We start from the raw sequence: 13430 nt of genomic DNA on the forward strand, positions 1-13430 counted from the left end.
TGTCAATATCATCAGCACCTTTCCCTCTTGGGTGACTGGGATCGTTTTTGGCACAGCGGGGCTGACTTGGTCTCACCATCTTGATATAGTGAAATGGTCCTGTTATAGTATTCTACATGGTTCACAGCAGGACAACTGTTATAACTACTTTATGAGACAACAGATTAAATGAATCTACTGTGATGATGAGATTTCAAATGGCATTATTGTACCTCACAGAACTATGTCGAATGGTCACCCATGTGCCATGGAAAGATAAACTCAGGAACGATCAAATAAATCTTAGCAAGGAATTAGGTGGCTGAACTCTAAAATGAAGGATCTCCGTCTAAAAATCAACTTTCTTATAAACCATCATGGAGATCTGTTCACCATGTTTGGTATAATTTTAGTCTACTCTTAGGCCCTCCATTCTAACAAACAGTTAGATCCTTGGTATTTTATTGTCTAGAGAACTGGTCTTAATTGCTTAAGTTTTTGTTATGCATAAAGCTTTCACTCGTTCTCATTCACTAGCAACATGAGCCAGTTTTATATTTCTCTTTTCTGAGTTGAGAAATGCTCAATTTACTTCGATTTACATTAAGAGAAGAAATAAGCATGGGAGTGACCATAAACCCAGCTTCTAGAACTGAACCTAGTTGAAATAAAACTCCTTCAGGAGCTATTGCACAAATGTCAGTCTATAAGTATTAGGAAAAAAATATGAAAACTAAATATCCTTCAGTTGTTTCTGTTCACCAAAAATGCTTTTCACCGGTGTTCTTTGCAAACAGAAATATAAAGCTATAAATACAGTCGGCTACCCTTTATTCGGGCATTCTTCTTTGCACGTTCCTTCAAATGATGCAGTTGAAATCACATTCTATCAGATTTCTCATCCTTAGATGAGCGTTTACTTGATGGTGTCAACTGTACTGTAACAATAATATTTGCATCCAAATAGAGATTGGATGGGGTGGCATCTCTGGACTACCAGAAGTCACCTCCCATTAAATTCAGGACTTATGAATGAGAATTTTGCTTAATTTTTCATAGATTTGGAAATCATTATGCAAAATGCATGCTCATTTTCAAGGTGTCAGGGTGATCCATAACTGGTTACTGTTAGGAAATGAGTGTTTCACTGTACAAATTGTTATTCTTCTCTGGGATCAAAAGAGCGGGTGAAATGTTAAAAGAAAAAGTTGAATTATTAAATTACTTTGACACTGAAAAAATATAGTTCATGCCAAAATGAAAGCACAGGCATTTCAGTTATTAGTTTTGGACTATCCTTCTCTCCCTTCATTTATCGGGAGAAATTATGTGGACATCTATACATGATTAGAACTTATATCTGAAGAAATCAAAGCATCTAATTTTTTGTTGTAAATTCTCATGAAAGAGTTAGTCAGCTTTACGAAAGGACCAAGGAATCACCTTGAAGAATGTTTGGCCGAAAAGACTGGCCGAAGACTTACTACATACCTTCTCAGGGGAGTACGCATTAGGGGCTGGCTTTGGACCTTTGTCGGTGGGTAATTCTGTCTTTGGAGCCATTGTAAAGGCTGGCATCTTTTCTCTGCATTTGTCAAGATCTCCAGGATTGTAAGTACCTGGGCCTGGGATCTTCATTTTATCAGAGTCTTCAGCTGGTCTGGGAGCCATCGTGAACATTGGGCCCACATCCTGGTACTAATTTTATTGTTGGAGGGAAGTGAAAAAAGTATAAAAGACATTAAGCTCGCATATTTTACGATATGACTTAAGCTGAATTCAAACTCTCAAGAACAATTATTCCAATTCTTGACATGTAATTTCTCTAAATAATCTGTTCACCTATTAGGTTTTTAGATAAGAATTAGCATGTCATATAGTAAGAGAGATGATGTTATTTTGAAAGGAGAGTATTCATAAATTAGTTACAGCCTGGTTATGGAATCACCTAGCCTTGGTATTTGTTTTAGTTTTTCTTTAATCAAAAGTTTGCTTCAGAGGTAGTAAAGAAAGGCTTTGCTAAAGCTGTCTGATTAAATTTCTGATCTGGAAATGGTTTCCTTCAGCCCGTTTGGGTATCTAGCCAAGAAGTGGCCTTCTGGACGACATTTTCAAAATTCCATAATAATCTAGAAGCAATTCTATAGCAACTTCATCAAATGTTTTATGTGAAAAGTGGCATTCATAGAGTATCTCAGAAGTTTTTACTCTTGAGAATAAGCTCTACAACAATGCTTCCAACTTAGCATTAAATAGAAAAAGTATTTTCTATTGCAACCATATGAATGAATCTCAGACTTCAATGTACATCAGCATTATAAACTAAATTGTGTTGTTAAATTTTTCTTGTAATGGGTACCTTTGTCTCTTCAGTGTAACTATCAGATTTCCTGATATAATTACCTTGATACACACTTTACATTGTAGTTGCTCTCTTCATGCTGTCTCATGGAGAACTTTTAAGTGTGATCCTGTGAGACGCCAACACCATTTTCAGATTTATAAGGAAAGAGTAACAAGATCTTCAGATCTGCTGAAGCTAAAGCAATAAAGTCTTTTGGTATCAAACCTCCTTGTGTTCAGTCTGTCCTTGATACAAAAGGCAAGATGGCTGAAGACTTTAGTTGCAGTCATTAAGTGACTTGGTTACTGATGTTAATTTCTGTATGGCCCGATATGTAGATGGCACGAGTCAACAATATTTCAGGTATTCCCGAACAGCTCCACATATTGCAACGAGCTTTTGTTTATTTGCCAACTTTTTCAGCATGGAGAGCATTAGTAAACGTTCTTGTTAGGGAGAAAGAGAAAGGTTTGTCAATGAGGTAGTTGGAGCAAGCCTGTAAAACTGACGTACCTTCTCTGGGGAGTATGCATTGGGGGCTGGTTTGGGGCTCTTGTCTGTGGGTAACTCTGTCTTTGGGGCCATTGTAAAAGCTGGCATCTTTTCCCTGCACTTATCAAGATCACCGGCATTGTAAGTGCCCGGTCCAGGAATCTTCATCTTGTCAGTTTCCTCAGCTGGTCTGGGAGCCATGGTGAACTTAGGACCTGAATCCTGGTGCTGATTCAACAGCAATAATATTTTATAAAGAACAAAATGTTTGAAATTCCAGAATCTTATGACTTCCCAATCATGCTATACTCTAAGTGCTATTGGATTTATTCAATACAGAGCTTTAGCAAATCTAATGACCACTACGAAATGCAAAAGCATATACCTAATACATTCATAGTCTTTGAATATCTTTATGATCATAGATGCTGTATGTGTCGAAGTTAGGTGGAATGTCTGCATTTTGCTCAAGCGATGCAAGTATCGATGATTGATCTATTGAATCTAACAACCAAATCCGATATGTGCCTATGATAAAATGATGTTGCTGCTTTGTTTGATTAGAATGAAGCTGTTGCTTTCAAAGTATCTGATTATGTACATTGTAAAGAACCAGTGAGGTCTGCAGAACAGAAACAATTGTTCACAGATTTTCACTATGTACACCCAATACATACCTTCTCTGGCGAATAGGCATTAGGAGCAGGCTTTGGTGTTTTGTCAGTGGGTAATTCTGTCTTTTTGCCCATTGTAAAAGCTGGCATTTTTTCTCTGCATTTATCAATATCACCAGCATTGTAAGTACCTGGACCAGGAATCTTCATCTTATCAATTTCCTCAGCCGGTCTGGGAGCCATCGTGAACTTTGGACCTGTTTCCTGGTACTGTTTCAAAAGCAGAAGTTTTGTATCGTAACATATTCATTACCAGACTGATAATAAAACCAATGATTTAATCTACTAATAAAACCAATGATTTCATCTACTGACATTGTTTTGTAAACAAACCAACACTAGGTAATGTTTTCATGTGCATGATCTTCTCATGCACACGTGGTATATCATTTTTTATTATCTCAACAACTGTTATTGAAGAATGTGTTAGTGGCAGTTCCAGTAAGCTTCTTTTTTGTGGCACAGTTTTGTTTTTGTTTCACTTAAGAAGACGACTATTATTTTACTGCTAATGTAAATTCTAACACCAATTTGTACAATCATGGTTAGATAATGATATCGCCCAACTTCCCTATGCCGTATGTACCGTGGAAAAATACTTTTCGACGTTATTTTACCATCAAATCCTGCATTAGCCTATATGAAGCATCCCAGCTATTGCTTTGTCAATGTACAATAAAAGAGGATGATCGGGCACTCGTGTTAGAGGAAAGGATGTACATAGACTTTCAGAAAGTGCTAAAGCTACATACCTTCTCTGGGGCATATGCATTAGGAGCAGGCTTTGGTGTTTTGTCAGTGGGTAATTCTGTCTTTTTGCCCATTGTGAAGGCTGGCATCTTTTCCCTGCACCTATCGAGATCACCGGCATTGTAAGTACCTGGACCTGGGACCTTCATCTTATCAGTTTCCTCAGCTGGTCTGGGAGCCATGGTGAACTTTGGACCGGAATCCTGGTACTGATCCAATACCAATGTTAATGATCGAAAGTGGAATGAGCGAACTCGGGAGAGATATTGGGCAAAGCGAAAGATTTGGCAACAAAAGGAAATTTATCGTTGGTGTAACAGTCTGTTTCCAAGGACTTGGGAATTACGCAAGTACAGGCAATTATCCTTCAATGGCAAATAAGGTTGGCAGTTTAACAGCTTCGATACATATAAACATATAGGAAATGCATGAAATGAAATGAGGTATACTGATTTGAACAAAATTCTTTCATCAAAGCAAATACTTAATGGTATTTGATGATAAAACAATTTATCAAAACAAGTCTGTAAGAAAAGTTGTTAATGGATCCGTCAGCAAAGCAAGGGATGAAGATAAGAAGGACAAAAGATACAAGTTAGTTTTAGGTATTAGTAAGTCCACGACTGATACCAGTGAGTCATTAAAGGTCACTTTGTTACTCTGGATGTTTGCACTTGCTCAAGGTACTGCCCTAGGGTAGTGAACTACTTACATTGATGGCATCTTCATGAAATAACTGAACAGACATTCAGGTCTAAAGTAATTCATGGGTTGAATAAGATTTTTCACTTAACAATGGTGATTTATGCAATGTATAGCTGTCAGATATAGATAAAGGTGAATGAAATGTAAATTTCCAATCGGCAAGTTGGAAAATATCACGAATTGAAATTGGTGGATTGTCGGAGCATGAATTTGACGGCAGCATTATTTTCAACATATAATGAGTCTCGCAAATGATTTTGTTTCAAACGCAAGAGAACTTGATCAAGTGATACCTTTATCAACATTCTACATAGTGGTGCCAGGACGTAACGCGAAATGCGAACTAAAAGAGAAATTCAAATGACACCATCCCTTCTTTACCAATAGCAGATTGCTAATACTTTCACACCGAGTTCCTCCAAATGTCAGCCTGCTCTGAAAGCAAGAACTTACCTTCTCTGGAGAGTATGCATTTGGGGATGGCTTTTGTGTTTTGTCAGTAGGCAAATTTGTCTTTGGAGCCATAGTATATGCTGGTAGCTTTTCCTTGCACTTGTCGAGGTCACCAGCTTCATAGGCGCCTGGACCCGGGACTTTCATTTTGTCGACTTCCTCTGGGGCCCTCGGTGCCATTGTAAACGCTGGACCAGAATCCTTGTACTAAACGAGCAGGAGGATCGTGCGGTTACAGCATCGGCAGTCATTGTGCAAGATTGTGCAAATTCAGCAAAATCATTGTAAAGTGATCATTACGGTTTCACCTCTACCATGCTTAGTACAGTTAATGCAATAAGTTTTTCTTTTTAGTTTAGAAACCAATAGGAAAATAAATGGAAACATTGGTCCTTAATAAAAGCAAAAAGAATAAAAGACAGCTCTAGATAAACAAACCAAAAATATTAAGAGAAGCATCATCCCAAAAGTAAATGGAAGAGTTTAAGATTTGGAAGAAAATAAATGATTAATAGAAACTGTGCAAAAAGACTAAATCAAAAAGATTAAAACACGCCTCATTCCCAGTCTCTGGTGGCCGCGTGTTACTTCTTACCTTCTCTGGGCAGTGAGCTCCTGGTCCTGGTTTCATGGTGTGGTCAGAGGGAATGGTAGTCCTCTGCCCCATACTAAAGGAAGGACTCTTCATCGTCTTGTATTTGTCAACCGCTGCTCCCTCATATGAGCCGGGACCTGGGACCTTTGGAAAAGACAGTGGGTGGCCTGTTAAATATCATTCTCTTCCGAGAGGGAATGCCAGCAAAGACCAACCAAGTCGATCAATCAGTGTTATGAAGTCTAGGCTAAAAAATGTTTGACTATTGGTGAATAAGATCCTCACCAAAAAGAAAGAAGAATTTGCTGAGGTACAGTATTTGTGCAGAACACTATTATTACGTTTTTCTTGTGCTGATTCGAAAACGAATAAGAAAAAAATTGTGTGAAACTGTACATGAGTTATGAACTTACCACCTTTTGGAAACATGAAATAAAGAACAGCTTTTGAAAACAAAGTTAACACGGACAGTTCTAATTATCTCTTTGAAGGTAACTGTCATATTCAAAGTGCATCTTTGTTATGTTATAAGTAACTGCTTTTAGTGAATCTTTTCCCAGTTGCAAAAGGATCTGTGGCATAGATTTGAGGGTTAATAGGATACCCTGATATGCAACAAAGATGAATCTTAAAGAGGTAATAAATATGTTCCATGAAAAATATAGCTTCAATGCTTTTTCGTACATACACATCATGCTCTTTGAAAACATGCTGCAAGGGAGAAATATGATTTCCTATTTTCACGTTTTATCTTACAGCATCTTTCATTGGGAACTACAAACACTGCATCCTTTCCTTAGCTGAAGAGCCTAATGTACAACCCCAACTAAAGAATGAACTCATTTACCTTCATCTTGTCCTCTTCAGGCTTTGGTCGGGCTGACATTGTGAAACTGGGCGCTGACTGCTTTGCCCCTTCCTTGGTGGATCCCAGCAAGGTTGGAATAGAATAGCTGTTGGGAGCTAGACATACAAAAGCAGGTGAATGAAATGCCAAAGGACAAACTTACAATCTTGAATCTACAACAAGACTTTAATTGGATGAGACACCTCATAAATAAATGCTTTAGGAACAACTCTAAACTAGACTTCATCAGTGCAACTATGGCCATGGACAAGAGTCTGAAGGGTTCTTTTCGTTCTCTGCAGCCTACGGGCAAACAGTACGTTCGATTTCTGAACAGTAGGTTGCCCGAGCACGATAATGAAGCCCTCAGACTTGTTGGTCACGGCCATACAATTAAAGCAGAACAAGCTTGGGAGAAAGTTAAAGGTGATCACTCTGTGTGCATAGAGGTAAAACTATATCTGTTTCAATAACGAAAGTCAGGAGTGTCAAACCTGGGGTATCGGAAGCTTTCCCGTTTTCTGTCTTCATGCCAAAGGAGAATTTCGGGGATGCCTCGTTGACTTTTGCTTCTGCCTTCTCGGGAGAGTAGTCGCAGGGTGCTGGAGTGACGTAGCCCTTGGGATCCTTAGGCTTGATGTGCATACTGGCAGCATGTGGTTCATCTCTTCCTGCAGAAAGTAGCAAACAATAGAAAACATGGAGGAGAGTGAAAGAGAGGGAAGGAATATCGTCACATAACACATGTGGAAAAGGCCACTGTTGATGACGCTATGGATATGGCAGAACCTCTAGAGTTAACATAATGCTTATGAGCAAAACCTCAGCAAGTAAAGAAGATTTACTCTAGTCCTCGAGTCTCTAGTTAATTCATTATTTATGTATGCACCTGCACATCTAAATGAGAGTTTAATACACAAATAACAGTATACAAAAGTACTGAATCAAGAGCATTAAACAAACTAAGTTCCTTGACATGTTTTGTCATCTAGCTTTCCAGGTCTCATCTAATATTCCAGGTCAAACTCTGTACAAGGCCTACTAAAGGGTTAAAAGCAAGAGGCAAGGTAGATTTAGATTACTTTCAAGTTTTTAAGAAGAGGAAAGAGAAAAGGAGGGGAGGAGGAGGAAGAGGAATCTATGGAACACAGCACTGACCTTTGTTGGAGAGGCCAGTAACATTGTACTGTCCTGGCCCAGGTCCTGCCGTCTCCAGCTTCGATGCTTGGCGGCTGGACATCGTGAAGGCTGGGGGACGGTTCTTCGTGGAATCTCCAATTCCTGGAACAAACAAACGACGCCCTTAGTGAGAACAAGAACTGCCATAACAGTAAAACTAATTACATTGGTGATAACTGGAATGATGCTCGGCGAAACAGAGGCAGAAATCCTCAGTTCTGTATTTTCATCTGAACTTAATCATGGAAGCTCCAAGATAAGCATTTCAGGAATCCTATGAGCTTCCAAACTGTGAAAGTTGGGTCGTTTTAGACTGACTTTTCTCCTGGCTCAAGTCTCAGGTTATGTAGATTGATCAACTGATTGCTTTATATCATATCACATTGTGTATCTGACACCTTGGACGTAGAGATCACAAATGGCCCTTGTCGTTCGTTGCATCGACAGACTGCAAAAGGGCATCTTAAAATCCTGAGGATGCTGAAAAGAACGTGACGAATATTGTGCTTCTACAAAAAGTAAATTTCAAATATCTTTCTTTACGTATTATTGTATTTCATACATTTATTTCAGCTTTTAGTAGCGCGGCTCTTCGTCTTTCCATTTTCGTCTATTTTCATACGTTCCCACGGGTCCTTTCCCATCTATGTAGCTGTCCAAATTCTCAAACTATGCCCCGCTCCAAGTTCACTATCAACCGTCGTCTATGAACAAACTTTTTTGGGATAGCCTTGCGTCAGTCTAGAAAATGTTAATCAGAGGTCTGGGTGTCTATTATTATTATTATTATTATTATTATTATTATTATTATTATTGCTAAGAAGTTCACATACTCGTGAAAACCAGTAAAGTTTGTTGCTATCTATAACATAACTGCAGACTTTCGAATACCAGAACGGTGTTCCTCATCAGCGTTTACATAGTAATATAGTGTACTTTATAATTGTAGATTTTTATTTCACAAATTATTATTATTATTATTATTATTATTATTATTATTATTATTATTCTTATTATTATTATTATTATTATTATTATTATTATTATTATTATTATTACAGGCTATACGCGCTTCTGTCATCGGGCTATATCATCAGACTACGAGAGAGAAGCTCCAGATCTTGATCATGGCCTCTGTGACTATAACTGGTTCACTTAAGGTAGATTCTTGGGTGATCCCTATGCCTAAGAGACGTTAGTTTGGCGGCCGCTGATTGGCTGGGAGCTGCCTACCTCCCGGTACCAGCCAATCAGCGGCCACCAAACAAACGTCTCGTAAGAATAAGGCTCATCCGAGAATCTACCTTAAGTGAATCAGTTATACACAGGTAACGATTTTTGTTCTTGTTTTCTAGGTCTTTTTTTTTTTCTTTTGATTTTTAGTCTCTTTCTTTTTTGAATTTTTTGGTAATTTTTTTTTATCTTTTCAATTATTAGTTTTTTTTCTTTCGTTTTTTAATGATTAGTCTGTTTATTTATTTACTTTTTTTTGCCATTTTTTGTGTGTGTTTGGGTAGAGACTGCTGCCGGGCGAAGGATTAAGCTAAGGCTGGTTCGGGGACAAAATGAGAGAGACTGGAGCTACAATACTCCCGGTGATTCGTGGGAGTTGAATCATCTAATTTAAGAGTGAGGGAAAAAGAAAACATGTGTATATTTTCTTATAAAATAAAGGCTCTGAGAAGACGGGGTATTTTGGGGTGGAAGGGTGACCTGACGAGAATTTATTTAGAGCAAAGAAAGGAATATATATATATATATATATATATATATATATATATATATATATATATATACATGTATATATAGACTGGTAAAAATGTTCTGTTACAACAGAATTCCATCTAATAAAAGGAGCCCATAAAAACGCCGAAATATAGAGAGAAAATACTATATTTCAGAGACTGCTGTCTCTCTCTTCAGGTAGATGAAGAGCGAGACAGCAGTCTCTGAAATTTTCTCTCTATATTTTGGCGCTTTTATGGGCTCCTTTTATTATATACATACATATACGTATATATAATATATATATATATATATATATATATATATCTATATAGTATGTATGTATGTATGTACGAATGTAGCTATATACCTCAATGAACCGCCATAACGTAGAACACTGTAAAAAGTATGTTTCTTCAGTTCTCAGATGCAGAACTTATTTTCCATTTATCTACCTATTTAATTTCTTTTTTTTTTTTTTTTTTGTCGCAAACGACCAGAATCATGATCATGGGCAGCCTGCCACGCCAGGGGCATCATCATCATCATCATCATCTTGAGATATATTACAGCCTCGGGTTCTCGCAGTCATTCACCTGGTTTTCCTTGATCACGCGATGATATGTATATGTATAGAGTGCGGGTATGTAGTGTGGGCATGTACGTAAGTGTGGGTACAGCGCCCTTGTCTGTGTGGGAAGCAGTGATCACCTTCGGAGGACATTCCTTGCTTGCCGGACGGCGAGTTTCGTGTGGGGCGTTGAACCTGTCTTGTTTATCTGGGCATCTTCGTCTCTTTAAAGTTGTTGCAGCTTTAGAGAGAGAGAGAGAGAGAGGACGTAAGTATTCATTCATTTATTGATGCATGCGTAAAGTTGGATCATAGCTAAGTCGTTTTTATCCGAAGAATCTAATACTTTTGCAATTGCATTAGAAAGGGCTTCGTTGTTTGCCCCTCTCTCTCTCTCTCTCTCTCTCTCTCTCTCTCTCTCTCTCTCTCTCTCTCTCTCTCTCTATATATATATATATATATATATATATATATATATATATATTATATATATATATATATATCAAGTGCATCAACGTTTGGGCCTAATCAGACTGATCTTGTGACCTCTCTCTCTCTCTCTCTCTCTCTCTCTCTCTCTCTCTCTCTCTCTCTCTCTCTCTAGCAACAGCAACGAAGAATGTGCAACGCCTCACCTCCGAATGACTCCAAAACCAGTTTGAGAATAACATCGAGGCAACTTACCCAGTTAAGTTTTTTCCCCCCTAAAAGCTTTTCGACTATTTTTTTTTTTTCTCCTCCACGCAGGATGATAATGTCATGCCCGGCTTCTGATGGTATTATGGGAGTTACCCCGTCTGGTAAATGCCCGAGGGGCAAGTGGTAGCAGTCTTTTAAAACCCTCGTGTTATCGCTGCAAACCTTGGGGGCAAACCAGGGGCTATACCCTGACCTTTAACCTTTGGGAACCCTCGAGGTATATCCTACAAAGTCCTGCCTCCTCTGTCTCGTTATCCTTGAGGTCGACAGTATTCGTGCTTTCGTCGGATATTCGTATGCCCGTTTCGTGATCGGCGTAATGAGAGAAAGTAGTACACAAGGGCTGCTGGACGTGTGTGTGTGTGTGCGCGTGGAAACAGGCGGAGATGTGATGACGTCATGGCTTCCCGCTGGGGAATCAAATGGCTTTAGAATTGATGGGACGACAGTTCAATCAAGTTGGTTTTCTCTTTTTAAAAAAAATATGATAATAAGATCAAAGAAAAGTCTGACCAGTCTGAGATGTCTCAATTCCTGTATAGAGTTTTTTTTTCTACTTCGTGCATCTATAATTCTGATGATTTTCCTCTCTCTCTCTCTCTCTCTCTCTCTCTCTCTCTCTCTCTCTCTCTCTCTCTCTCTCTCTCTGTGAACGCAATTTTTGTGACTTACAAGATTAAAAAGAGGCCTTTTTAGCGCTCAGTTTTGGCCTTCTTAGCGTAATTGTGACTTTGATAAATGGGAATGGAATCTCGTAGCCATCAAAGATAAAAGTAAGCAGAACTAATGAGGAATTCTGCACCTTACCTGTCTTTGATGAAGAAAAAATAACGAACACACTTCTTATAAAAAAGAAAAAAAATATTAATGCACCATATTCTTTGGATACTTGAATTTCAAGTCCATGTAGATTTGTTTCATATGAAGAGTGTTCATGTTCCGAATAATAATAATAATAATAATAATAATAATAATAATAATAATAATAATCTTACTATAATGGGCGTTATGTCTGTCCGTCCGTCTGTCATTCAATCACAACCAAACGGCAAGTCCGATGGGCATGAAACTTGCCAGGGTTATAGTGGGGACCCCTAAGATGGTTTATAATGGGGTTTCATCTTACCTCTCCTCCCCCCTTCCCTCCGATGGGGGTGGGAATGAGAAGGGATTCCCTGAAACGGAGCTGGTTATGCCCATAGACTTAGTTACTTTACGACTTTATCATACATAATATCTGTATACATTTGTTTGCTAGTAATAATAATAATAATGGGACTATGGTATCAGAACAGATAGGGTGATACATGCCAGTCGACCAGACGTGACGTTGATTGACAATATCAAGAAGAAAGTATCACTCACTTATGTTGCAATACCGTGGGACACCAGGGTAGATAAGAAAGAAAAATAAAAAATCGATAGGTAGCAAGACCTGAAAATAGAAATAAGAAGGATTTAGGATATGCAAGTGGCAACTGTATCCATTTATCATAGGGATGCTAAATACAATCCCAAGATCCCCTGAAAAAGACTGATATATGTGTGTGTGTGTATATATATATATATATATATATATATATATATATATATATATATATATATATATATATGCAGACATAATCTTTTTTAGTAGCAGGACTCTACACAAATATTCACTGGAATTCGAATTCGAGAGAACGTTCTTAGACTCATTGAATTGTGTTCTTAGCAAAATTATTATTGTAACTTTTTTTTTTTTTTTTTTTTTTTTTTTTTTTTTTTTTTTTGCTCTATCACAGTCCTCCAATTAGACTGGGTGGTATTTATAGTGTGGGGTTCCGGGTTGCATCCTGCCTCCTTAGGAGATTATTATTATTATTATTATTATTATTATTATTATTATTATTATTATTATTATTATTCATTAAGATAAGCATGAACCCTATTCATATGGAACAAGCTCGCCCAAGAGGCCACTGATTTGAAATTCAAGCTTCCAAAGGATATGGTGCTTATCAGGAAGTAAGAGAAGGTAAAGGAAAATACAGAAAGATGTCACTTTTTATAAAAAGAGAAAATGAATGAGTAAATTAATAAAAAGATAAAAATGTACCGAAATGCAAGGAGGAAAGCAACAATGCATCTTCGCTCGAACCTCTGAGGTACCAACTGCGCGAAAATTGGAAAGAATTTCCAACTGTATTTATATCGAAAATGATCCTCCTGCTTTGGACTTGGTCGCATGCAAACATTTTGCCAATGTATCTAGATTGAACAGTCATCAATCAAAAACAATATTATTCGTCTCGACGGCAGATCGAAAATTAACCCAAATTTGACGTAAACCCTCGGGCCTAAGCTATAAGGACCAATTTCACACACCCCCACCCCCCACCCCCCACCCCCCAAGGCCAAGATAGACAGACACCTCCTAA

The 13430-nt window shown here is 38.0% G+C and overlaps 1 protein-coding gene across 11 annotated transcripts in view; it reads right to left on the reverse strand.

Moving 5' to 3' along the window:
• The window catches only part of LOC135196901 (sperm-tail PG-rich repeat-containing protein 2-like), a 77698-nt gene that overhangs the window by 5317 nt on the left and 58951 nt on the right, over positions 1–13430 (reverse strand). For 4 of the 11 annotated variants that reach the window (XM_064223704.1, XM_064223698.1, XM_064223699.1 and 1 more), the window contains exons 3-11: positions 7998–8120; positions 7334–7510; positions 6840–6955; positions 5993–6136; positions 5398–5604; positions 4242–4448; positions 3493–3699; positions 2837–3043; positions 1471–1677 (exon numbers count right to left, since the gene is read on the reverse strand). In XM_064223704.1, coding sequence (XP_064079774.1) covers positions 1471–1677; positions 2837–3043; positions 3493–3699; positions 4242–4448; positions 5398–5604; positions 5993–6136; positions 6840–6955; positions 7334–7510; positions 7998–8120 — 1595 coding nt within the window. The remainder of the gene's footprint in view (positions 1–1470; positions 1678–2836; positions 3044–3492; positions 3700–4241; positions 4449–5397; positions 5605–5992; positions 6137–6839; positions 6956–7333; positions 7511–7997; positions 8121–13430) is intronic. The other 7 variants (XM_064223697.1, XM_064223695.1, XM_064223696.1 and 4 more) reach the window with 7 other exon arrangements.

This window comes from Macrobrachium nipponense, chromosome 18 (assembly GCF_015104395.2).
Source record: "Macrobrachium nipponense isolate FS-2020 chromosome 18, ASM1510439v2, whole genome shotgun sequence".
Classification (NCBI taxonomy): Eukaryota; Metazoa; Arthropoda; class Malacostraca; order Decapoda; family Palaemonidae; genus Macrobrachium; species Macrobrachium nipponense.